The sequence below is a fragment of the Serinus canaria genome, chromosome W, assembly GCF_022539315.1.
Source record: "Serinus canaria isolate serCan28SL12 chromosome W, serCan2020, whole genome shotgun sequence".
Taxonomy (NCBI): domain Eukaryota; kingdom Metazoa; phylum Chordata; class Aves; order Passeriformes; family Fringillidae; genus Serinus; species Serinus canaria.
In genome coordinates, this window is record NC_066342.1 from 12352298 (window position 1) to 12379027 (window position 26730).

The 26730-nt window shown below is 45.9% G+C and overlaps 2 protein-coding genes across 3 annotated transcripts in view; one reads left to right on the top strand and one right to left on the bottom strand.

Annotated features, from left to right (window-relative positions):
• Nucleotides 1–24500, bottom strand: part of LOC127060959 (homer protein homolog 1-like) — a 71630-nt gene extending 47130 nt beyond the window's left edge. The window contains exons 1-2 of the mRNA XM_050986302.1: nucleotides 24484–24500; nucleotides 24046–24202 (exon numbers count right to left, since the gene is read on the bottom strand). Of these exons, the coding sequence (XP_050842259.1) occupies nucleotides 24046–24202; nucleotides 24484–24500 (174 nt within the window). The remainder of the gene's footprint in view (nucleotides 1–24045; nucleotides 24203–24483) is intronic.
• LOC103824724 (DDB1- and CUL4-associated factor 12-like) overlaps nucleotides 1–26730 on the top strand; it is an 830860-nt gene that overhangs the window by 445205 nt on the left and 358925 nt on the right. The gene's annotated exons all lie outside the window — the stretch shown is intronic.

Consider the following 26730-nt stretch of genomic DNA (forward strand, 5'->3'; position numbering starts at 1 on the left):
ACATTCACCTCAATTCTGCTGTCTACCCAGTGAAGTCCCAGTTTTACACCATGCTGGCTCTCCCGCCTTTGTATTCTGGTTCCCACACAGATTCCAGCTCTTACGCTGTATTGTATTCCGGTTCCCGCACCAATTCCAGCTCTCATGCTGCTTGTATTCTGGTTCCTACACCGATCCCAGCTCTAAATACCGTACCGGCTCTTACACCGTCTGTCTCCTTTGCTCTGTGCCAGACTATGGCTGCTGAGTCCTCATCACTTCAGAGGTCACCACATGTGAGTGTTACATGGGGGGGAGAGGGCAGGAGACAACGATCACTCATCCCAAAGTTCATGTGGCAGCAGAGAACGTTTATTCCCAAGCCCTTCCTGATAAAGGGCATTTGAAAAACCTGGTTTGGATACTTTCACTGGCTATAACTCTACTCTCCTTCAGGTTCTGGTGAGTGAGATGCCTACAACCTTGGGAGAGGTGTGATTGGGCGAGGCCCCTGTCAGTCATGGTAACATTTGACTGGGAAGGAGTGGAAGAAATGTGGCTGCATTTCTCTTCACAGAGAAAAGCAAGGCACAACTTCCCAAGGATATTTCTGGGAATTGCAGCAAGGAACCTCAGACAAAGAAAAAACAATTCTTATCTCAGTTGCTGCTCCTCTTGTTCACAAGTGGAATGCATTGTGGAAGATTGTTTACCTGAAGGGAATTGGTAATTGGATTCTGGTGTGAGTGTTTTGATTCATTGACTAATTGAATCCACGTGTGTGTGTCGGGACTGTCGGCTGACAGTCACAAGATTCTGGGCAGTTCAGTGGAGTTAGTTGAGTGCTTGTGCAGATTCAGTTTAGATGTAATGTAATATAGTATAGAATAATATAGTATAATAGAGTAATTATTTAGCCTTCTGATACCAGTGGAATCAGATGCATAATTTCTCCCCTTCGTCGGGGTTGCCCTGATTTACTATAGAAGAAACACTCATTTGTGACTGGTTCAGAAACCCCATGTATTTCTGGCATAAATCACCTCAAGAGTGGGTGTTCCAAAGACCCAAGAGGACATCACTGTGCTTTTGGGATAGCTGATGTGGAGACAGAAGGCATTAGACAGTTGAACACCTAGCCTGGTATCTCAGAGGACCTTTCTGCAATAGGACTCCTGAGAGCTAAAGAACAACGGGTACCTATCCCCACCACTGTGGGAACTCAGCACATCACTCCTGATGTCCAGAGTTACCGAGAGAACCCTTGGGGGGGCTTTGAAGTCTTGGAATGTTGCCAGAAGCACTTGGTGGCTTTATTTTGATCCATCTAGGGATGTGCCACCTGTGTATGAGGAAATGAAACCTGTGAGAATCACTCGGGTGTGAATGGTGAAGGGAAGACATAATTATAGGGTAAAACACAGATTTTGGGGTTTTGGTACAGGGGGGTTATGGAGACAAGATGGAGGAATCAGGGCGTGTCACAAGGCTCTTCTTTCTTCTACTTGTCATCCATCTTCTGTGGTGATGTTGGCACTTGTGGATTGGTTTGTGGTGAAGGTGCTCGTGGTGACGAGGGTGATAGGTATTGGGAATGAAGGGTAAATATGATATACGTAGTTTTTACTATAAAAGACGCGACCACCTCGTGGGCGGTCAGAGGGCCTTTTGGCTGCCCTGCTGGTTGGATCCAGGTCGGGCAGAGAAGGAACTTTGTAGATAAGAAATAAACAATTCTGAAGACCGAAAAAGCTAGAGTCCAGACTCGTCCTTTGAAGCCCAGCATGCAAAGAGCCACCCTACGCATGTGTGGGAGCAGAGACGGACAGCCAAACCCCATACACCTCAAGAGTGCATTGTTGTCAATACAGCATGAACCAAGACTCCCTTATTTCCATCCATAAGATGATCCATGAACTGGAGACCCAGGGAGTGGTCAGCAAGACTCACTCACCTTTCAGTAGCCCCATATGGCCTGTGAGTAAATCTCATGGAGAGTGGAGACTGACAGTGGACTATTGTGGCCTAAATGAAGTCACACCATCACCGAATGCTGCCCTGTTGGACATGCTGCCACTTCAGTATGAACTGGAGTCCAAGGCAGTAAAGTGGTGCCACCATTGACATTGTTATTGCATTTTTCTCCATTCCTTTAGCAGCAGAGTGCAGGCCACAGATCACGTTCACTTGGAGGGATGTGCAGTACACATGAAACCAGATGCCCCAAGGGGTGGAAGCACAGCCCCATCATTTGCCATGGACTAATTCAGGCTGCACTGGAAAAGGGTAAGGCTCCAGAACACTTGCAGTACATTGATGACATCATCTTATGGGGGAACATGGCAGAGGAAGGTTTTGAAAAAGGGGAGAAAATAATCCAGATTCTCCTGAAAGTGGGTTTTGCCATCAAACAAACTAAAGTCAAGGGAATTGTCCAGGAAATTCAGTTCCTAAGAGTGAAGTGGCAAGATGGATGCTGGCATATTCCAACAGAAGTGATCAATAAGATAGCTGCTATGTCCCCACCAACCAGCAAGAAGGAAACACAGGCATTCCTAGGTGCCATGGGTTTTTGGGGGATGTACATCCCAAAGTACAACCAGATTGTAAATCCTTTCTACCTTGTGACATGAAAGAAAAATTACTTCAAGTGGGGACCTGAAGAACAGCAAGCCTTTGAACAGATCAAACAGGAGATTATAATGCAGTAACCCTTGGACCAGTCAGGGCAGGACAGGACGTGAAGAATGTGCCCTACGCCACAGCCAAGAAGAATGGTCCTTCCTGGAGCCTTTGGCAAAAGGTATCTAGAGAGACTTGAGAATGACCTCTGGGGTTCTGGAGGTGGGCATGCAGAGGATCTGAAGCCAGCTAAGCCCCAAATGAAAAAGAGATTTTAGCAGGTTATGAAGGGGGTCGAGCTGCCTCAGAAGTGATTGGTACCTAAACACAGCTCCTTCTGGCACCCTGACTGCCAGTGCTAGGCTGGATGTTTAAAGGGAAAGTACCCACAACACATCATGCCACAGATGCCACGTGGAATAAGTGGATTGTTCTTATCACACAGTGAGCTCAAATAGGAAATCCAAATCCAGGGATCTTGAAAATCATAATGAACTGGCCTGATAATGAAAATTTTGGACTGTCATCAGAAGAGGAAGAAGAGCAGGTGACACATGCTAGAAGGCCCCACTATATAACCAGCTACCATAAAGTGAGAGGTGATATATTCATTTCTGTGGCAGGATGTCTACCCCCCCTCCTCTCTACCACAGACAGATGGTGCATGAAGAGCTAACCCGGTCTGATAGGGGTCATCTGTGGTGACAAAAGGGCTCAGGCCTCAGCCAAGAATCAACATCTTAGTCTGGAGAACAGATGTGGAAAGAGATAAAATAAATATTCTTGACTAAGAGACATTATTTTACAAACTATAAAAGACACAGGAGTTATCGCAGAGGCAGAAGCCTTCTACACTGTCCTGGTTCAGGGCAAATTTGGGAGAGAACCCCTAAAGGGGCTCCTCTAGGAAATCCGATTCTATCGCCCCTCCCCCAACCGGTCCGGGAGAAAATACCTCCTTGGAGAAAAGTGGAAAAAAACTGTTTATTAAACAAGAAAACCTAAACAATATTAAACAATAAAACCCCTTGCTGCTCCAAAAGAGATGACAAACCCAGAAAGTCCCCTCCCCAGATTCCAGTTCAGCTCACTCAGTCCCTTATCAGTCCCTCCGGCGCTGGAAATGCCATGGCCCAGGCCCGGCCCTATGGCCACCAATGCGAGCTGCTGGTGCTCTTATGGTTGTTCAGTCCAGAGCAGGTGTGAACAGGTCCAAAGAAAGGGGAAAAAAAGAGAAAAAAACCCACAGTCCAGGGAACTTCTTTGCCTCAGCTAGCTAAACTAACTAAAAGCAAAAAAAAGAGAGCCCTGTCCCGCTGTCTGTTCATCTGCAGACATCACAGTCCAGGAGCAGGAATGTGTAGGAGTGAGTTCAGTGTCTGAAAACAAACTGCGCACCTCCTCTCCCCCCCTCAATCCTTGGAGCAAGTCTTAAAGGTGCAAAACTTACTATTCAGCATAAATGGAACAAGACGATTGGGGATAAAAGCATCATATAGTCAACCCAGGACATACACACATACCCTGAAAGTGTGGAAGACTTCTCCCTGGAGTCTGGACGCAGGTTCTGTGGTTATTTCCCTGTCCTAGGGTGACATTAGGATGCTGTTATCCCCATTCGTGTGTGTGTAATTTATGCTGGATATTATGTTCTGTGCCTTTAAGACTGGCAGAGTAAGAGTTTTGTTTTGGGCCTCTTATCAGCCACTCAGCGGGACATCCAGATAGCACAGTACATAGTGCTGCTTTTTTGCTTTTTGCCCTGCTTTTTGCTTTTGCTCTTGCTTCTGCTTTGCTTTTGCTTGCTCTTGCTTATTTTCCTCTTCTCATTAGTTAATTTAGCTAAACAGTCGAAATTCCTTCCTGGACTGTTTCCCCTCTCCTGTTTGGACCTGCCAACTGCTCCGGACTGGGACCTGGAAACACCAAGAGAGAGTTTACACCTTGTGGCTGCAGCAGCTGCCCCAGAGCCAGAGGGACTGATAACAGCGACCACCCCCAGGGGAGACTTTCTGAATTTGTCATCTTTTTTCAGAGCAGTGAAAGAGTGGTGTCATCCGGTATTGTTCATTTTGTGCGTTGGGGGGTGCTGTGCTTGTCAAATAAACAGGTTCTTTCCACTTCTCTCTGAGGAATTCTTCCTGAACGGGTTGGGGGGAGGGGCGCGTGAGTTTGTTTTTTGGAGAAGCCCTTTTTGGGGATTCTCTCCCAAATTTGCCCTAAACCAGGACATTCCCTGAGAACTGAGGGAAAGGATCTCGATGTATGCCTCACCAACCATTGGATGGTAAGATACATTGAATCCTAAGTTATATTATTTCTTCGCTAGCGGTAACATTAATAGGTACCTTTAACCTCACGCTGTATATACCTACTAGTACCTTCTCTTTTTGTCCTTATTCCTGTGTAGTATTGGTTTGTTTTAAGTATTATGTCTGTTAGTTTTCTGTCTATTAAATAAATAATTCATTCTATAATTGACCAAATCAGCCATTACTAAAGAACTTGTGAACGAGAGTGGGTTTTGGGGTGCTGGCCACCTCAATAAAGCTACTGCCTGCTGCCAGAGGCCTGGACAAAAGGCAAGGACTTATCTAAACCCCCACATCCTTTTGTAACAACTTCTTGCAGTATCATAGGGACAAATAGAAAATAGAAAGCAGCTGTATGGAGCCCTACGTGGAGAGTTGTGGAAGCTACCGAGGGACAAGGTGGATCAAGTCAGACTGAAGAGCTGAAAGCTGTCTAGCTGGCTTTGGACATTGCTGAGCAAGAGAAGTGGCCAACACTCTACCTCTACACTTACTCATGGATGGTAGCAAATGCTCTCTGGGGGTGGCTGGAACAATAGAAAAAGACTGATTGGCAGTGCAGAGGAAGACCCATATGGGCTGCCAAAGTGTGGCAAGACATTGCTGCCTGAGTAGAGAGTATGACAGTGAAAGTCTGTCATAAAGATGCGCATGTGCCTAAGAGTTGAGCTAATGAGGGGCACTGTAACAACTAACAGGTATATCAGGCTGCCAAAATCGAAGTGTCACAGGTAGATCTGGACTGGCAACATAAGGTGAGATATTTATAGCTCAGTAGGCCCATGATGCCCCAGGTCATCAGGGAAGAGATGCAATATACAGATGGACTTGTGACTGAGGAGCAGACTTAACTATGGATACTATATTCCAGGCAGTCCATGACTGTGGAATGTGTGCTGCGATCAAACAAGCCAAACAGGTAATGCCCTTGTGGTTCTGGGGGCAGTTGTCTAAATATAAGTATAGGGAGGCCTGGCAGGTCGATTACATCACACTCCTTCAAATCCACCAAGGCAAGTGCTATGTGCTTATAGTGGTAGAAGCAACCACTGGATGGCTGGAGACATAACTTGTGCCTCATGCCACTTCCCAGAACACTGCCTTGTGCCTTGAAAAACAAATTTTGTGGTGACACATCACCCTTGAAAGAATTGAGTCAGATGATGGGACTAATTTCAAAAATAGCCTCATAACACCTCGGCTAGAAAACATGGTATTTAGTGAATGTATCATATTCCCCATCATGAACCAGCCCCTGGGAAATTTGAACGGTGCAATGGACTATTAAAAGCCACACTGAAGGCAATGCGTAGTGGGACCTTGAAGTAGTGGGATCTGCATTTAGCACAGGCTACCTGGTTAGTCAACTCCAGAGGTTATACCAACTGAGCTGGCCCTGCTCAATCCAAACCCCTGCATACAGCAAAGTCCCTGTGCTGCATATGAGAGGTATGTTAAGAGAGATGGTTTCAATTAATCCCACCTCAAGCAAGGGCAAATTCATCCATAGGATTGTTTTTGCACAAGGACCTGGTTACACTTGGTGGGTAATGCAGAGGGAGGGGAAACATGTTGTGTACCTTGGGGGGATTTGATTTTGGGTGAGAACAGCCTGTAATGGTGAATTACATATATAGTAATTCAAGGCGACCCCAACGTCTGGGAATGATTGGCATCTGACTCCAAGGCTTTGGAATGCTGAATACTCGCTTTATTAGAACTATACTAGATTACATTACAACTATATTAAAGAGAGATACTATACTATACTATACTATACTATACTATACTATACTATGACTATACTAGACTATACTATACTATACTATACTATACTATACTATACTAATCATACTTACTACTCACTAACAAACTAGAAAACCCGTGACTCTCTGCCTGAGAGTCCCGACACACACACGTGGATCCAACTGGTCAATGAATCCAAAACACCATCACCAGAATACAATCAAGCAATCACCTTGGGTAAACAATCTCCACAACACACTCCACATGGGCACAAACACAGGAGCAGCAAATGAGATAAGAATTTTTTAAATCATTCTTTTCTCTGCTTCTTTCACAGCTTCTCTCTGTTCAGAGGGCATGTGAATACCACAACATTTGTAACACTGGTTGCTGAACGGCACTTAGTTCTCCTAGGACCCTCGCCCAGGAGGCGAGAACTGCACTGGAGAAAGTCCAGGAGACAATGTCTGCCAGGCAGGCCCACAGGTGCCAGCAGGGCCTACCCTTCAAGTTCATCATCTTGGGTAAGTTGCCACGCCTCCATGGGGTGATCTTCCAGTGGGAAACTGCCCAGGCAGGGAAAAGCGACCAGGACAAGAAGGACCCACTCTTAATCATAGAGTGGGTCTTCCTCAGTCACAACAGGTCCAAAAGGATGACAAGGCCACAAGAGCTGGTGGCAGAACTCATCTGGAAGGCAAGGATTTGGATCAGGGAATTGGCAGGGTGTGACTTTGCATCCACATCTCCTTAAAATTGAAATTGGGCCAACTAACTAAAGTAATGTTAGAACAATTGCTTCAAGAGAATGAAGCCCTGAAATTTCCACTGGACAGCTACACGAGCCAAATTTTGATCCGTCAACCAGCCCACAAAATTTTTAATTTGGACATTCAATTTACTTTATCATTGACAAGTATTCAGAGCAGGACGCCTCTGAAGGCACTGACAGTTTTCACTGATGCATCTGGAGCGTCCCACAAGTCAGTGGTGACTTGGAAAGATCCTCAAACTCAGCAGTGGGAGGCAGATATTGCCAAGGTGGAAGGATCGCTTCAAGTTGCTGAGTTGGCCACTGTCGTCAGAGCCTTTGAGAGGTTCTCCGAGCCTTTTAATTTAGTTACTGATTCAGCTTACATGGCAAGTGTAGTGTCCAGGGCAGAGAATGCTGTATTGCAAGAAGTCTCCAACATTCCTTTGTATGAATTGCTCTTAAAATTAGTAAAAATAATCTCCCACTGAGAACAACCCTTTTATGTGATGCATGTCAGGTCACACACAGACCTGCTGGGGTTCATTGCACAAGGTAATCGTAGGGCTGATGCCCTTGTGGCACCAGTCAAGATGGCCCTGCTCCTAGACATATTCCAACAAGCAAAGATCAGTCACCAGCTTTTCCATCAAAATGTACCCAGCTTGGTTCGGCAATTCTACCTGATGCACGAACAAGCCCGAGTCATCGTAGCCATGTGCCCTTCTTGTCAACACCATTCACTACCCTCCCTAAGTATGGGGCAAACCCTAGGGGTTTGCAGAGCTGCGAGGTGTGGCAGACAGATGTAACCCACATCTCGTCATTTGTCAAATTTAAACATGCCCATATCTCCGTGGATACTTTCTCTGGTGCCAGCTACACTTTCACCCACACAGGGGAGAAGGTCTCTGACGTAAAAAAACATCTCGTGCAAGCCTTCTCCACGTTAGGAATCCCTAAAGTCATCAAAACAGACAGTGGCCCAGCATACAAGTCCAAAGAGTTTAGGAACTTCCTGCAGCAATGGGGAATAGAACATAAGACAGGCATCCCCTATTCCCCAACAGGCCAAGCCATGGTGGAGAGGGCCCACGAGAGCCTAAAAAAGGTCCTTCACCAACAACAGGAGGCTATGAAGGTGGAGTCCCCTCAAGTCCAACTGTCAAAAGCATTGTTGATGCTGAATTTTTTAAATTGCACCTATGAGAACCTTAACCCACCCATCATGGGGCACTTTAAAGAGAATGGTCAGTACAACCTGAAAGCCCGGCCACCCATCCTCATAAAAGACCCTGAGACTTGGAAAACAGAGGGGCCCTGTGAGCTCGTAACCTGGGGTAGGGGATATGCATGCATATCCACTCCCTCAGGCTTGAGATGGATCCCCTCAAAGCAGGTAAGACCATAAATTCCGAAAGTGTCAAAAAATAAACCCACAGCACAGGTAGCCGATGTCTGCTGGAGGAGGAAGGGCTGTCAGACTCTTTAAAGTTAAGTTGCTATTACCTGAACCTTACTCCTAATATTTTTTATCTTCAGTTTTTTCAGTGTTTCCCCTTGACCTGAATTCAGCCCCTGTACCATCAGAATGAGCCCCATCCTTCTGCTGCTGCTCCTGTTGTCAGCCGTCCATCCAAGTCAGATGTGGATCATTTCTCAGCCTGAGGCGAACGTATGGACCGCTCTTGCCAGAGTCCTCAACCAAGATCACATTTGCCTGTCTGCCTCCTCCATGTCTGACCTGATGTCTACCTGCCTTGTGGGGATCCCATCTAAATCCAGTGAGTTTCCGTCAACAATAGCAACCCCCTTTTTCCTAGTATATAATTCATTAGCCCCTTGGGCAAAACTAGTTGAGACAGACAATAACAGAAAAGGAACCCCAAGAATTCAAGCTCCTTGGTTCTGCAAAAGCACTCTATTGTGTTCAGTTTATGTTTAAACTGAAAGATCAGGTAAATTTGTATCAGGAAGTCAAAACATTTAAAGAAAACTACACAGCAAAAAATTGGTTTAAGAAAATTTTCCATGTCGAGATGTCGTCCACCCCCGATAATAAGCCCCGTGCCCTCCCTAAAGGGTTTTTCCTCATTTGTGGCGACAGAGTGTGGGCAGGCATCCCCTCTCGTCCAACCAGAGGTCCATGCACCCTTGGAAAGCTGAGCCTGTTTATGCCCAACAAGACCCAAATAATGGATTGGCAAACCAAAACCAACACCCACAATTCGGCCCGCAAAAAGAGAGGCTTAAGGAATTTAGACCCAAACTGCGATTCTGAAATCATACATTGGTCCAAGCCAAAAGGTTTTGCAATCACCATGTTTTTGCCATGGGTGTCTGCAGCCAAGGCTCTAGGTGAATTATCACACCAAGAGTGTTGGGTTGCTAAACAGGCCAATGTTACATCAGCTGCACTTTCTGACCTCCTGGCAGACGATGAAACAACAAGGCAAGCCACCCTACAAAATCGCGCCGCAATTGATCTTCTTCTCCTACTGCATAATCATTGGTGTTAGGAGTTTGAGGGTCTCTGTTGCCTGAACCTGTCATCCAAGGCTGAGGACATCCACAAAATCATCAGAAAGATGCAACAGATGGTCCAGGACATCAAGCAGGAAACAGCAGACTGGACGGACAGACTTTTCCAAGGATAGGGACTCTCAGGCTGGGTCAGATCCATACTTAAGTCTGTACTTTTAGTTTTGCTTTGGTTTTTTGTTAGTTTGATCAGCTTCGGGATCATCAAGAACATCGTGGCCAAATTAATATTGAAAGCTACTTCTCCCTTAGAGATTAATCAGGTGACTGTTCCCACCACTCCCAAGGAAGAAACAGGAACCCCTGCAGTGTTCCGAAAACAGCCTTGGTTTGCTGATGCTTGAGATCAGCCCAAGCTGAGTTTTAATTTTTTAGACTTAAGTGCCTCTCCCTTTTTATTTAAATGAAAAGATGGAGATGTTGTAGTATGTTTTTATACTGTGTAATAATTTTGGTTTTGTATCCCTGTATTTTTCCCAAATGGTTTACCCCAGATTGTACCCCCTCCCTCTACCTGTGTAATCCCGTTCCTTTGCTGAGATCATCCCCAAATCCCCACCCTGGCTCTCTGTCAGTTACTCAGCATCCCATCCCCTCCATCTAGAACTTTTGGTCTAGGATATCAAGTGATTATCTAGAGGCTAGGAGTCAACCCCCCAAGTGTTTCTCCATACACTGACCTAAATGTCCATTTCTCAGTATCCATACCTTAATTTTTCTTATTGGTTAGTAAAATGTTATCTACTTTAGGTTTCCACCTCCCTTTAAATGTAACCTTGGCACCTCTCCCGGGGCTCTCAGCAGGAGGCCCCCTGAGATGTAGGGGCTCCCCGGAGCTTCTGAATAAAACCTTGGATTAACCCCCGCTAAGCGTCGGCCCTTTTATCCTCGACTGATGTCTCTAGTGTCTCTTCTGCTGCAAAGGCAACTAGCCTAGCTGCCTTCACTACCCTTGGGGCACAAGAGAGTGTCTCCCCACTGTCGGCTCTGTTGGGGTTGCCCCCCCGCTGTCTACCGAGTCGGGGCTGGCCGGGGTTCCTGAGGGGCTTCCAGACCCCCTTTCAAGAAATTGAAAAGGGGGGCTAGGTCCTTGGTGGAAATGCCTAGACAAGGTCTTACCCAGTTTAAAGACCCACACAATTGATGGAGATCTGCTAAGGTTTTGATGTTGTTCTTGATGGCTAATTTTTGCCGCACAGTGGTCCGCTTTATAATTTCAAGACCCAGGTACTTCCAAGGTGGCATCTTTTGAATCTTTTCTTCCTGGAGCTCGAATCCTGCAGCAACCAATGCATTGATTGTCAGGTCACATGTGTGAGTAAGCATGTCATCGGTTGGGGCACGCACCAGGATGTCATCCATGTAGTGCAGGATGATGGAATCTCCTGCAGCTACACGGACTGGGGACAGCAAGGAAGAAACCTACCACTCGCAAATCACTGGACTCACTTTGAGACCTTGTAGGAGTACTTTCCACTGGTATCTCTTCATTGGGGCTTCTTGGTTATTGGTGGGAACCGAGAAGGCAAAAACACCGGGCGTCTTCAGGATGCAAAGGAATTTGAAAAAGACAGTCTTTGATGTCAATCACAGCTAAATTCCAATTCTGTGGGAGCATGGTTGGTGACGGCATCCCTGGTTGGAGAGAGCCCACGTCCTCAATAATGTTGTTGATTTGACGGAGGTCATGGAGGAGTTGCCGCTTGTCTTTGTTGGGTTTTTTAATGACAAAGACAGGGGAGTTCATGGTGATGTGGTTTCCATGATGTTACCCTTTCTTAACTGCTCGTCTACTAGCTGTTCAAGCGCCTTTAATTTTTCTTTGTTGAGCGGCCACTGTTCTACTCACACTGGAGAATCAGTTTTCCAAATCAGCTTTTGGGTTGGGTGCTCTTCAGTGGCTGCTGCCCGAAAAACCTGTGGGGTTTCTGGGATGTCAATTGTGGTTCCCCACTGGACCATCAGATCTCTGCCCCAGAGGAGTTCTGTGTAGTCTAAAACAAATGGGCATATAGAAGCTGCTTAGAAGCTGCTTTGCCATTCGGTCCCTCAGTTTGGATGATGCTTTTTGATTGTTTTGCTAATTGGATTCCCCCTACACCTTGCACGTGTCCTGCCACATTTTGCAATTCCCAATGTGACGGCCACTCCCTGGAGGGAATGATTGTAACATCTGCTACAATATCTAGAAATCCTTGCATAGATTTGTACCCCCCATCCCGGTGCAACCCACATGATAACTTGGGTTTTTCTCTTCCCAGTATGAGTCCAGCAGACATTGGGATGGAGTTTATTTCAGAGGGTGTCTGCCTGCTCCTGGTCCCATGGAGGCTCAGGCACTGGGACGGCTTGGGCTATTATTTGGCCTTTGGGTGGGTACATGGGTGGGTGAGCACAGTGGAGCCAAATGACAAACTGCTTCGGGTCTGATGATATGAGACCTGGAGGAATGTTAATTTCCTGAGATGTGTGTTTTGTGTCCCCAAGGACGACATACTTTCTGTGACATTTCTGGCAAAGCTGTGTCCAAGTACCTGGCTGTTCAGGGTTAACAGTTATGAAATGCCAGTTAGTGTCCTTGAGATGCAGAGGCTCTGTCAGTGCCAATCTGAAAGTGTTATGGGGAGAATTGGTGGTTAGAATTGTGCTCTTCATCTAGTTTTTTGGAAGGTTCTCTTTTGGGGAATTCTGATCTTTAAGCTTATTGTATTTAAAATCTAAAAACTGCTTTTTCAGAGGGCAGTTGGGCATCCAATGCCCTAATTTCCCACAAAGGTGGCAGGGTTGGTTAGAGTTGGAGATTTTCTCCTGTGACAACATGACACGCTGAAGCTGGCTGGTGGATGGTGGATCAGGGGCATCAGCAGCTGCAATCCTCCTCAGTGGTTTCGGTCTCTCATCCTGATCAGCAGGGGTGATGGTAACTTTCCTTGCACACACTTCTAGCATTGCTTGTAGTGTTGGTGTTGAATCAAGGGGCAAGCTCAGGATGGCAGCTTTACACTTTTCATTGGCATTTTGCTTAGCAATTTCGGTAAGGACTTCAATCCTGGCTCCTTCATTCTGAATTTTCAAGTCCACAGCTTTTCTCAACCTTTCCACAAAACTCAAAAAGGACTCAGATGAAGATTGTGTTATTTTCAAATAGCTCTCAAATGGAACATCAGGACGTAACCCGAAGAAAGCTTTCTCAGCTGCCTTAAGACTTTCTTTGAGAGCCTTTCTAGGAATGCCCTCTGCTTGACTTGCTCCGTCCTCCCACTCCCCTTGTCCACAGAGATGGTCTACTGATATTATGTTACCATAAGCATCAGTGGCAGTGACTTTATCAGCCCACAGAGCTGGTAAACTGGCTCTCACTTCTTTTTTCCATGCTGCTTCCCACAAGAGGTACTCAGTTGGGGATAAGAGGCAGGGAAAAAGCTGTTTGATTTCAGCGTGGGTTAAGGCATTAGCAGAAAGCGTAGCTTTAAGAAGTCCTCTGAAATATTCACTTTTTCTATCAAATGCTTTTTGGGCTTTGACTAGTTCTTTGGTAGATTGAAAGGAAAAAGGAGTCCAATGCAGCTGAATTCCGCCTCTCAAATCTGATATGTATGATACAGGAGCTGCAGAGAGGACTGGTGTTGTTGTTTCCAGGTTCTGGCTCACAGGCCCTGCATCTCCAGTTTCCCTGATGTGGGAGCTGGAGGGCTGGGTGTGGGAAGGGCGAAGGGAGGGGACAGCTGATGGGCATGCCCCTGAGGGGGTGGAGGGGGGTGGAGCCGGAGAAGGAGGAAGGGTACTAGGAGGGAGGGTTTCAGGGGAGGGGTTTTTCGACTAGAATGGGTTGGACAAGTGAAAGGGATTATAGGGAGAAGAAGAAGACACAGGATCTACCATTTGGCCACAGCCATCTTGGACCTCTGGGGAAGCCTCTGGAGGTGGATTGGGAGGCTCAAAATGAGCTGAAGCTTTTCGGGACGGGGTATTGCAAACTGGGGTAGTATGGGGAAAGGTAGAATCCCGGGGAGTTTGGCCAGAACTCTCCGGATTAGAGACTGGGAGCTTCTGAGGAAAGCTAGGAGGTGTAGCTTTCTTCAGATTGCCCTGTCTCGGGGCTGAGGGTGAGGAAAAAGGGCTAGGAGGTTAGAACATAACTTGGGGAGGGGGGTGGATTGGGTTTCTGGGAAGCAGAGGCGTTCAAATTGCTTCCGGATGGCTGTTCCTGCATTTCTGATTTGGATTTTACAATATTTCTGATCTGCATAGCTAAAAAAAGCAAATTTTGACAGAGATTTATCACCTGACTTCCCTGCTCTCAATATCTTATTGCCAATTTTGTCCCAGAATGCCAAGACATGAATATTTTCAGCTGATACATTGGGGAAATGAAGGAAAAGCCATCTAACAAATTGTTTAACATCTCTTTTTCAAAATCAGATTTCCTCACTCCTAAGAAAATCTAAAAGATGGTAATAGACACCTTTATGAGATACAGAAAGCCTAACACCCATTGTGGCTGTGATTTAAAGTTTTGTATCTCAAATAACTTTCACCAACCCAGGTAGAAGGGGGGAGGAGTGCCGCGCTGCTGCGTCGAGTGCACTCTACTCCCCTGAGAGCGAGGAGGAGGCGGCGCCGGCTAGCTGAGAGCACTTGCAGCAGCTGACAGCGGGGGGCACTGCCTTAATGCGCCGGGGCGTCAGGCAGCACCTTCGACAGGGCAGCAGTATCGAGAGGAGCGGCAAAAGTGGAGAAGGTCAAGAGAAAAGAGGACCTAGACTCGGCTGGTGCAGTCCAGAGGTTTTATTGACTCCAGGGGATCCAGGCGAGAAAAGGCGAAGAGCAATGAATAACAGCAGTATATAAAGGGGGTGGAACATAGGTATTGATACAGTACAAGAACCAATGGGGGAAAACTAAAGAGGGGAATTGAATATAACTGACATGGACAAGAACTAATGGTACATGAGTCAGGGAGGGGCTCGGAGCTCTTGCCCAATCACCCTCGGGAAAAGGGGGAAGTTTCTGGAAGGATGGGCGGGGTTTCAGGAGATGGACAGGGCTCTGGAGGAGGGGAAAATGTAACAGTGGGGGTGGTTGTAAGGGACCGGGGGTGGCGACCAGGGCTTGGCAGCCTTCCCAGAACGGAGGGAACCAACTCAGGGAGAGGGGGAAACCAGGGCTGAACCATCAACCATAGGTTAGGATGCAAATGGGGAGAACATTATAAAATGGGAGGAACAACACCAACGGGGAAAACAATACAAATGGAAACTGAACCCGCACCACAACAGGGGAGAGAAAAGACAAAAACGCCTGCAGCTGGCAGCCTGCCAAAAATAGAAAAAACTTGGCACTCTGTGGTGAGCCGTAAAAACAAAGGCAGGAAAACACCCCCCCCTCCTGAAAAAGGGGAAAAAAAACAAGAAAAAGTTAAACTTACCAATCCAGCTGTAGAACAGGAAAGAGGGGGATCCTGGTATGATGTCTTGTACCTGGAACTGACTCTTGGGGTGTATAAAGAGCTACCAGTCTCGTCCGCAGAAGAGCAACTCATTAAAACTGAGTGTGTTCTCACTGAGGTAACTTGCCAGCCAAGGGCTTTGGTGAACAGTCTGAAAGAATGTCCGAACCCTGTCCATGAGATCCAAAGGTGTTCTCAGGCCCCCATTATGGTCGCCAAGTTGTCTCCATCTCTCTGGAAGCCCCTCAGGAACCCTGGCCAGCCCCGACTAGGCAGACAGCAGGGAGACACTCTCTTGTGCCCCAAGGGTAGTGAAGGCAGCTAGGCCAGTCACCTTTGCAGCAGAAGAGACACTAGAGACATCAGTCGAGGATAAAAGGGCCGACGCTTAGCGGGGGTTAATCCAAGGTTTTATTCAGAAGCTCCGGGGAGCCCCTACATCTCAGGGGGCCTCCTGCTGAGAGCCCCGGGAGAGGTGCCAAGGTTACATTTAAAGGGAGGTGGAAACCTAAAGTAGATAACATTTACTAACCAATAAGAAAAATTAAGGTATGGATACTGAGAAATGGACATTTAGGTCAGTGTATGGAGAAACACTTGGGGGGTGACTCCTAGCCTCTAGATAATCACTTGATATCCTAGACCAAAAGTTCTAGATGGAGGGGATGGGATGCTGAGTAACTGACAGAGAGCCAGGGTGGGGATTTGGGGATGATCTCAGCAAAGGAACGGGATTACACAGGTAGAGGGAGGGGGTACAATCTGGGGTAAACCATTTGGGAAAAATACAGGGATATAAAACCAGAATTATTACAAAGTATTACAAAGTATTAAAACACACTACTACACTGTGTGAGACACTGGACGGATTGCTGGTTCGAAACATTTCAGGTGCATGTGTAGGGGAAGGGGCAGGTCAGGTCTTGCTCTGGTGAGGCAATGCACTGCTCCCCACACCCCATCCCCCCAGGCCTATTTCCCAACCCCTGCCCTGGCCACCAATCCCTGGCACACTGGAGGCAATGCTCCCCACTCCACCCCTGAAGCTGCAATCTAGCCCCAGAGTGGCCAGATGACCAGAAGTCCCACCTGCAGGAAGAGCCCAGGAAAGTCAAAAGGTACATAACCCTGAACATCAGGAGAGCAGGTCCTGACCCTACCTTTCCTTGGATTATAAATCAGCTGAGACACTAATGCAACCTAGGAATGGTAGCTATATTCATTCTTTTCCATGTCTTTTCTTTCTCTTTTTCTTCTCCTTCTTCTAATTCTCTATTCTCAGAGTTTTTAGTAACTTAAGGTTTTATGGGCTTGGAGTTTGCTAAATTGAATGGATTGAGTTAGTGCTTTGTGAAATGTTTTATGTTGATTGAATACTGCTCTAAACTTTTACCAAAATTCTCTGATTTTCTGAAGTTGCCAGCAAAGGTTTTTTGTTGTTTTGTCCTCTTGAGAATATCTTGTTGGTATTTCTCCCATGCGTCTAACTCAGGGTGCATAAAAAACTGTAAACCCTTTTAAGAGGGTCATCAAGCCAGTTTTCAGGGCCTTATTCACTGCATGTCATAAATACCATGGACAATGAGAATGGACCGCTCCCATTATACTGGTCATGAACCAAATTATCTCAATCCATATCCTGGGGGATGGTCAGTGGCTACTGAAATAATAATTGCATTTGTATATAGCTATATGTATATATTTGTATAGCTGAAAGATAATAATTTGGGCATTAGGGAGATGATATGGAATAAGGGGGGGAGGATAATGTCCTGGGTAGCCCAAAATGCTATTGTATTACATATCTATCTGTGCCCAAAATTGTTACTGCCTTTTTAAGACTCAGGGGCCGAAATGGAACTGCGGGGACAGCAGGTACAAGTCTTTTAAATATTGTGGTTGCTCAGGCATCGGGCTCTTGCCTCTTGCTCTTTTCCTTTTGTTCTTGCAGAAAGAGAGAGAGCTGAGACAGCACAGGCAGAGGCTCCCCTTGGTTTTCTTTTGTTTTTTTCCCAAGGGAGTTACTTCAGGTGGGTTTTCCAAGAGGTTGTGTTTCACGGTCCTAGACTGCTCCAAGGTAAATGCCACAAACACCTGTCTACAGCCGTGACATTGCACTGAAAAGAATTGAGCAGCCTTGCTCCATATGGTTGTTTCAACCAGCCAGCAGTGCCAGGTCAAAGCAGGAAGGCACAGAGTTGAAGTCACTCCAGCCAGCTGCCTGCTGCTTCTGCCAAGGGAAAGGTGAAGTCCCTCCATGAGTTCCAGCTGCTGACTGAGTTCCAGCTGCTGGAGTGTTTCTGCTGCCTTTCTCATCAGAGCTGCTGCCACCAGAGAGATTAGAGGGGCATTTCACTGGTTTTGGACTCCAGGTTTTCTTTTTGTTTTGTCCTTGTTCCCTGTTGGTTATTGTTTGGGGGAAGAGGGAGATTTTTGTATTTGCGGATGTTCAGTTTTCTGCATTGGGTTTTCTTTTTTCTCTCTTTGTTCTCTTTCTCCACATGTAGTGGGAAGAGTGGAGAGGGCTGCTGCCATCTTTGGTTTTTTCTCTCCACACACAGTTGTCTGTGGAGGGTGCCATCTTGGGGCCCTCTCCTCTCTTCAGCTGAAGTTGCCAGGGGTTTTTTCCCCCGCTTCTTGAATATGTTGCCACAAAGGTGCACTGTCACTGACTGGCTCAGCCTTGGCCAGCAGTGGGTCCATCTTGGAGCCAGCTGGCATTGACTTTATTTGAGCCGGGGGAAGCTTCTAACAACTTTTCATAGAAATCACTTCTGTAGCCCCCCTGAAACAGAGTGGAAATTTACCAGGGGGGAAATCTATAGGTGATATTTTTGCCCAATGTCCGGGAGAAATTATGAGGAGGACTCCATCTTATCAGAAGGCTGATAAGGCTACTTTATTATACTATATTATTCTATACTATATTATGCTATATTACATTACATCTAAACTGAATCTGCCAAGCACTCAACTGCCCTACATTTCATGACTGTCAGCTCACAGTCCTGACACACACAGGGATTCAATTGGTCAGTGAATCAAAACACTCACACCAGAATCCAATTACCAATTCCCTTCAGGTAAACAATCTTCCACAATGCCTTCCACTTGTGAACAACACAGGTGCAGCAAATGAGACAAGAATTGTTTTGATCATTATTTTCTCTGCTTCTCTCAAGTTCAGAGAATGTGAATCTCACAGAAATCCATTTCAGATTTAGGTGAAATGTACTGTTTAAAAAAAACTGCCTCAGCTGAAGGAAAAATGCAAAAAAGAGATAAGAGGGACCCCTTGAACTTAGACAAAAACCAAAGCTGAGGCTGGGGAGACAGGGCAAGATGACTCAGGAGTTCTTTCTGTACTTTCTAATTGTTGTGGTTTGAGAGGAAATGAGGTTTTTTTTTGGGATGGTGTGGTCACGCCAATCGGTGTTCAGATTTTAATATTGGCACCTGGTTTGTCCACTGAGGGCATGGATATGCCTCTGAGAACACAGGGGGTTAAAAGCTGTGAACTCCCAGGAGGAAACTCTCTTTGGGTTTCGGTCTTGGAAGAGAGCAGACCTTCCCCTGCCTGGCTCCGAGCTGGGCAGGGGGAGGGGAGCCATGCGGCTGGAGGGAGGTAGGCCAGGCCTGGGCTGAAGGGTGGAGGAGCACTGCACTGCAAGGCTTCGGGCAGCCATCCCCCATTCCCCCCTGCGGAGGGAGAGAGAAAGAGAGAGCAGCCTGTGCCTGTGATAGCGCGGCTGGCGTGAAGGAGAAGGGGGGGGGTGCCCAGCAGGGCAGCCAGCCGTGGGAGTTCATGAACCAAACCAGCAGAGCCTGGGACTTTTAACCCTTCTTGGGATGATGGAAACCTTGCAAATGCTGATTCTTCCTGAAGTTGATGAGATAGAGTGGGATAGCAAGAAAATGGGCAAGTGAAAGACATTGAGAGAAGTTGAGAAGAATCCTAGGTGGGAGGAGATGATGGAGTGGCCTTTGGCTGGACTTTTTCTTGAATAGCCATGGCAGAACCCTTGAGTTCCTGTGACACAGAGACTGCATTCTAGGGGGAGGCAATGGCTCAGAGCCAGGAGAGTGCAGTGATGTGAAAATGTGTGAACAGAGACGACAGGTGAGGAGGGTGGTGGTGGTGCCCTCCGTCTTCGAAGAAGAAGAGGAAGATGATCTCTGTTCAAGAGACCCCTCAGCCCCAGGGGGTGAAATTTGGGGGAGACAGGTGTCCCAAAAGGAGAGGGACTGTGCTCTTTTTGGAACTGGACAAAGCATCCTTAAAGGGAAAAACCCTAGAAGCAGCTCTGGTCCATGCACAGTGGTGAGAGCACTGGACATGGAAGGAAGAGGTCACAATGGCAAATGTTCTCTGGGCGGTGCCACACGTGACACGGGAACACAAGAGGTTTCAACTGTGTTTCCTGGGGAAGTCTGTGGTGCAAGAGGGACTCCTCTCTTCTCGAGGAATTGAGAATTGATTATCTAAAGGGTGGTGATGGACTGAGAGCGAGTGATCTAAAGGGTGGTAACGGAATTAGAAATTTGGTGGGGGGAGGAGGAGGAAATTTGGAAGGTTTTCATCCTGTGTTTTGTGTGTTTTTCCTTGTAGTTTTGGGTTAATAAAGTTTTTTTTCTTTCCTTCTTAAGTTGGAGCCTGCTCTGCTCTGTCTCTGATCACATCTCACAGTAGATACCAGGGAAAGAGGTATTCTCATGGGGGCACTGGCATTGCGCCAGGCTCAAACCATGACACTAATTTAAAAAAAAATTAGCTGCAAGTGTAAGGGGAAAACCAGTAAAATGAATATGTTTGAACCTATTGTGAAATTCTATGCATATGTATCAGTAAGGGGAATAAAAAAGGATCGGGAGTTCTCAGGGGTGCGCATGTCCTTTAAGTGGACAAGGATCCCCACATGCATCCAGAGATCCCCATGTGCATCCAGAGCTGTAATAAACATACTGGCTTTACAACTTTTACATAGTTGTGGACTTTTTTTTCTTTCCACAAATCACCCCCACCCCCAAAATCTTGCCACACAAATCCAATACACTCTCAGACTTTATTTACTGCACACTGAGTAGACATATACATGAGTTGCCACAACTTACTGTCTTTCTGCTCAGCATCTGAGCCACTGCAACTGAACAGCCACATGCAAATTTAGCAAATTAATGCTTTTCAGTTCTGAATAAATAGCCAAGAAATCTCTGTGAATACCACTAGGGTCTAAGAAAGTATTTTAGTTCCAACCATTGTGAATTGACACATCTCCATAAGTTAAAAATTAAAGTTTCCTGAAAGGATTATGTGATTACACTGTGTACATTAATGTCCTTACTGGAGAAATTTCTGACATGTCATTTGTAAAGATACTGGTTTTATACACACTTGACTTTGAACCTAAGAAATAGTCAAATATTTTCTCCCAGTCTTCTAAATTAATTTCTTAAACAAGGTTTCTTACAATAGCAGCTCAACACATTATCTGTCATGGTTTGACCCTGGTGCAATGCCAGTGCCCCCATGAAAATACATTTTCCCTAGTGACTGCTGTGAGATGTGACCAGGAATAGAGCAAAGCAGGCTCCAATTTAGGAATAAAAGAAAAAAAAACTTTATTACCCTACAACTATATGTAAAAAGAAACACACACAGAACTCAGAATGAAAACCTTCCAAAAACATTCCTCCTTCCCCCCCCCCCACCAAATTACCAATACATCACAGTAGGACAAAACCTTGGATTCTCAATTCAGTTACCACCCCTCCAATCACTAACTCTCAGTCCATCACCACCCTTCAGATAATCAATTCTCAGTTCCTCAAAAAAGAGGAGTCCCTCTCGTACCATAGGCTTCCCCTGGAAACACAGTTGAGACCTCTTGTGTTTCCATCTCACTCGTGGCACCGCCTGGAGAACATTTGCCATTGTGACATCTTCCTTCCATGCCCAATGCTCTCACCACTGCGCATGGACCAGAGCTGCTTCTAGGGTTTTCCTTTTAAGGATGCTATGCCCGCTTCCAAAAAGAGCACAGTCTCTCATTTTTGGGACACCTGTCCCCCCCCAAATTTCACCCCCTGGGGCTGAGGGGTCTCGAGAACAGAGATCTTCTCCATCACTGAAGATTGAGGGCACTAACCACCCTCCTCACCCGTCATCTCTGTTCATACACTCCTTCACATCACAACACTGCACTTTCTAGGCTTTGAGCCATTGCCTCCCCCTAAATGCAGTCTCTGTGTCATAGGAAAAATGGTTCTGTCTCAAGCTATACAAGAAAAGTCCAGCCAAAGGCCACTCCATAATCTTCTCCCACCTAGAATTCTTCTCAGCTTCTCTCGGACAGCTTTCACTTGCACAAACTTGCATCACAATCGCCCATTTCCTGCTATTCTATCTCTATCTCTCTTCTCATTCAGTTCCAGGAGGAATCGGCATTTGTAAGGTTTCCATCATCCAAGTGATAGTGGGGCCCTGGGAAAATGTTAAAATAGACTCTGAAATGTTAGGCTTTGTGTTGCACCTGCGTGAGCAGTATGATAAATGATTTAATTGTTAGATGTGATGATTGTTTAGTAATTAAATATATTTATTGTATAATCATAATAGGAATCATGAGAAATTATGTTGGAAATCTAAGGGGGGCTATGCTTGGCTGAAATCTCTGTATACAATAGAACAATATAAGTTTAATAACATGAAAGTTATATAACGGTGGAATATAAAAACATGTTCATCTAGAATGTATAGTCGGAGTCAGATTTGGGTTTGTACCCCTGACACCCAGAGCTCTTCAATAAAAGCACCTGCATATAATCATTTTTTGTGATTATGTGTTTCTGAACACTAACACAAGGAAAGGGTTAAAATATCAGGCTCTGCCTGTCCAGAACTCCCACGCTGGCCCTGGCGGGCACCTTCTCACTGCACCCCCCCCCTCCTTCTCAGCCAGGCCGTGCTATCAAATTTCAAGGTAGCACCAGCACAGGCACAGGTTCCCTCTCTCCCTCAGGGGTAGGGGGGGGCTGCCCAATGTCTCTCAAGGTTCCTCCACCCTTCTATCTTGCAGGAGCCTTCACCTCCCTTCTCTTTCCAAGGCCCCGGCCTACCTCATCTGGCCGCATGTCTTCCCCTACCCCGCCCAGGCTGCATCTGGGCAGGGGAGGTCTGACCTCTTTCACAGATGGAACCCAAGAGAGCTTCCCCCTTGGAGTTCTCAGCTTTTAACCCCCCTGTGTTCTCAGAGGCATATCCATGTCCTCAGTGGCCACACCAGGTGCCAATATTCAAATCTGAGCACCTATTGGTTTGACCACAGCATTCCAAAAAACTCGCTTCCTCTCAAACCAGGACATTATCTTTCCTAATTAAAAAAAAACAAACAAAAAACAAGCCAATAAAAAAAAAAACCCCAACTGAGTTTTGATAAAAGCTTACCATGGAAAGCTTTATTAGGAGGGAATCACCACATTCTCTTCAGCAAAAATTGGAAAATTATATAACAGAGATCTGGGTGGAAGAGGTCTCCGCTCAGAGCAGTGGGGTTGAAACTCGATGATCTTTAAGGTCCCTTTCAATCCAAACCATTCTGTGATATGATTCTATGATTTACTAAGTGATTATGGGCTCTAAATGCATCTTTCATAATCCTGAAGCCAATGATATTGATAACAGTATTGAATGTTGTCCTAGGGTGGCATTATGATGCTTGTATCCCAAATCGGGTGTTCTGTTTGTGCTGGATATTAAATTCTGTGCCTTCAAGACTGGCTCTGAGAGCAAAGTAAGCATGAAGAAGAAGCACGGAGTTTTGTTATCAGCCTGCTCTCACTCCTCCACTGTGGTGTCTGGGCACGGACAGGGCAGAACACAGTGCTCAGTTGTTTTTTAGTTAGTTTAGCTAGCTGAGGCAGAGAAGTTCCCTGGACTGTTTTTCTTTCCCTTTTTTTGGAACCATTCGAACCTCCTCTGGACTGGGACCCGGGGAAACACCGAGAGCTAGCACTTAGCAGCCTGCCGAGGCCTACTCTTGGCAGCAGCCTTTCCCAGCACCGGAGGGACTGATAACAGAGCGACCACCCCCAGGAGAGATTTTCTGAATTTGTCATCTCTTCAGAGCGACAGATGAGTTTTGTCATCCGCTATTGTTCATTTCTTGTGCTGGGGAGTGCTTTGACTGTTAAATAAACAGGTTTTCTTCCACTTCTCTCTGAGGAAATTCTTCCTGAAGTGGTTGGGGGGAGGGGCCGTGTGGGTTTGCTTTCTGGGGGGCCACTTTTGGAAGTTTTCTCCCAAATTTGCCCTAAACCAGGACAAATAAGGAGATGGAAACAGGTTATTTTAACCCTATTTGTACTTTTTAGTGCATCTCAGGGGGAATACTTTCTTAGACTGCTCAGTATATTAATTAAGTAACAGGTCATTGCTTAAATTCAGCAAAAGATTTATCAAAGTAAATACGAATGCAAGGAAAATAGTATTTTTCAATAAACACCTAAAATTTATAATGAAGCAATGCAACCATTTTAACATTTCCATAATGTTACTGAACAAAAGCATCTCAAAAGATACCTGAAGGACATTAGACTGGAAAATATAAAAGTCAATCAGCAAGCAAATTCTCAAAAATAAAGCTTACCTTTGAGCCATCTAAACTGATTATCCTGTAGACATTTCTTGTGCTGTCATAGAAGTAGGATACAGTAACGGCATGCTTGCTGGTGGGAACCCAGTTCTTCTTAGTGTTTGGATCAATCTGGAAGACATGAGCTTGGGTGCTGAAGATGGGTTTTTCCCTGAAGGATAGACAGTAAAAGTAATTAATCTGATTTGTATGTAATACTGTTGCACACAACTTATCTGTCAGTTGTTCCCACTGGAATGTACACATTTCACTTTACATGATATTTTTTTCCTAAGAACTTATGTATGTGTTCCTGCATAGGGCAGGCAAGTGCATTAATATACGTATGAAAGCAAAATGCAAGCCTTCTAAAGCAAAAATCAGCACCCAGCTGTAGAGTCATATAAAGACAGCCACCTCTTAATATCGATTCTGCCCTGTCCCACAACCTACCAGTCCTCACCCTCCATCTATCCCTTTAAACTCCTGGGCATCAATACATAGTTAACTTCATCTTGTTACACTACATGTTGCAGGATGTGTACTACTTCAAACACCCATCTTCTCAAAAATCTTTTAATACCCTGATTATTCTAAATTAATGTGTCATGGTTTAACCCCAATTGGCAATTAAGTACCACACAGTTGCTTGTTTATATTCCCCACACAGCCTGGTGGAATGGGGAAGAGAATCAGAAAAACAGAAAGTAAAACTCATGAGTTAGATAAGAACAATTTAATAGTTGAAGAAAAGTAAAATATAATAATAACAATAAAGACAGAGAGAGAGAGAAAACCCACGAAAAACAAGTGATGCTCAATACAATTGCTCAGCACCCTCTGACTGATACCAAACCCACAAACCCATCTCTGAACTGCAATCACCTTCTGGGTAACTCCCTCAGTTTATACACTGGGCACAATGTTTTATGGTATGGAATATCCTTTTGGCCAGCTTGGATCAGCTATCCTGGCTATGGTCCATCCCTGCTTCTTGTGCAGCTCCATACTGACAGAGCATGAGACACTGAAAAGCCCTTGACTCAGCGTAAGCAGTGTTCAGCAACAACCATATGTATTATCAACATTATTCTCAAACTAAATCCAAAAGATAGCACTCTACCAGCTACTGAAAAGAAAATGAGCTCTATCCCAGCTAAAACCAGGACACAATCTTAATTCATAATCTGAAACTGAACTGGCTGATCCAATGCAATTATTCTAAAACTAAAACTAATTAGAGTTAGGAACATGTGTTGTGAAACTCTCACTCTTCAGAGCTTCACATCTAAACATTTTCCAAGCAACAGTAAATATGTAAAACATGCATGGTTCAAAATTAACTGCTTAGCAAATAAAATCATGTAAGGTAAAAAAAAATACTGTACTTTTGAATTACAACTTATTTTTCCACATGATCATTACCAAGTATATTGGCTTGGCATGGCCTGGTTTCTGGTAGCAGGGGGGCCACAACGATGGCTCTTGTGGGAAGCTGCTGGAAGCTTCCCACCATGACTGGCAGAGCCAATGGCTGATGGCCCTGAAAATGGACATGCTGCTGGCTAAAACTGGGCCAAGGAGAGAGGCTGGTAACACCTCTGTGATGACATATTTAAGAAGAAAATCAAAACAAAATCACACAGGTTTTGCTTCTAGTCAGAGAAGAGGAGGAGGTGAGAATATGTGAGGGAAAAAAAAATGGCAACACCAAGGTCAGTGGAGAAGGAGGGGGAGAAGGTGCTCCAGGTGCCAGAGCCTAGATTCCTCTGCAGGCCGTGGTGAAGTCCATGGTGAAGCAGGTTGTCCCCCTGAAGCCCATGGGTCCACTGGGGATGAAGAGATCCACCTGCAGCCCATGGGGGAAGTGCCCATGCCAGAGTGGGTGAATGCCTGGAGGAGGCTGTGATCCAGTGGGAGACCCCGTGGAGAAAGGGGCCCCCTGCTTCCAGGCTGGAGCAGTGTTGTATTGCACTAAATAGTTTATTTAGTTGTTGCACTAGTGATGGGCAATATCTACTGAGCATGTTGGGTCAAGTAGATGGGTTTTCCCTCTCCCTCATCGCATGGTCTCCCCCTCACCGCCCCCCCCCCCCCGTTATACACACCTGGTCTGTCCCACAGGTACTTCGCCCCTCCCCAATGGCATCCCATTGGCTCCAGTTCTCTCTCTCCCCCGCCCACACCCCCTAGGGTATATAACCTTCTGTGTGAGAGTTACAACTTCTCTTTTTTACCTGGGTGACCCATCACCTGTGTCCTGCCCCAAGCCAATAAACAGGATACTTGCACCCACATGGAGAAGAGCGCCTCTCGTCTTTTACTTTCGTCTATGTGGGTCCGTGTGGGCTAGAGTCTTAAGCTAGCCGAATCGAACTCATATAAGGCCCAGGGAAACCACGGATTACTGCAGAGCAGCCTGTCCTTGGAGGGCTGCAGCCCATGGAAAGAGAGACCCATGTTACAGCAGTTTTGGGAGGACTGTCTGCCTGTGGGAGGGGCTCACGTTGCAGCAGATGCGGTATGGGAGGACTGCTGCTTGTGAGAGTGGACCTATGCCAGAGAAGTTCATGGAGAACTGTCTCCTGTGGGAGGGACCCCACAGTCTCACAGGGGAAGGACTCCTCTCCCAGAGCAGTAGAAGAAAATCTCAGTGAATAACTGACCAAAACCCTAGGCCCTGTCTTCCTGTGCTGTCAG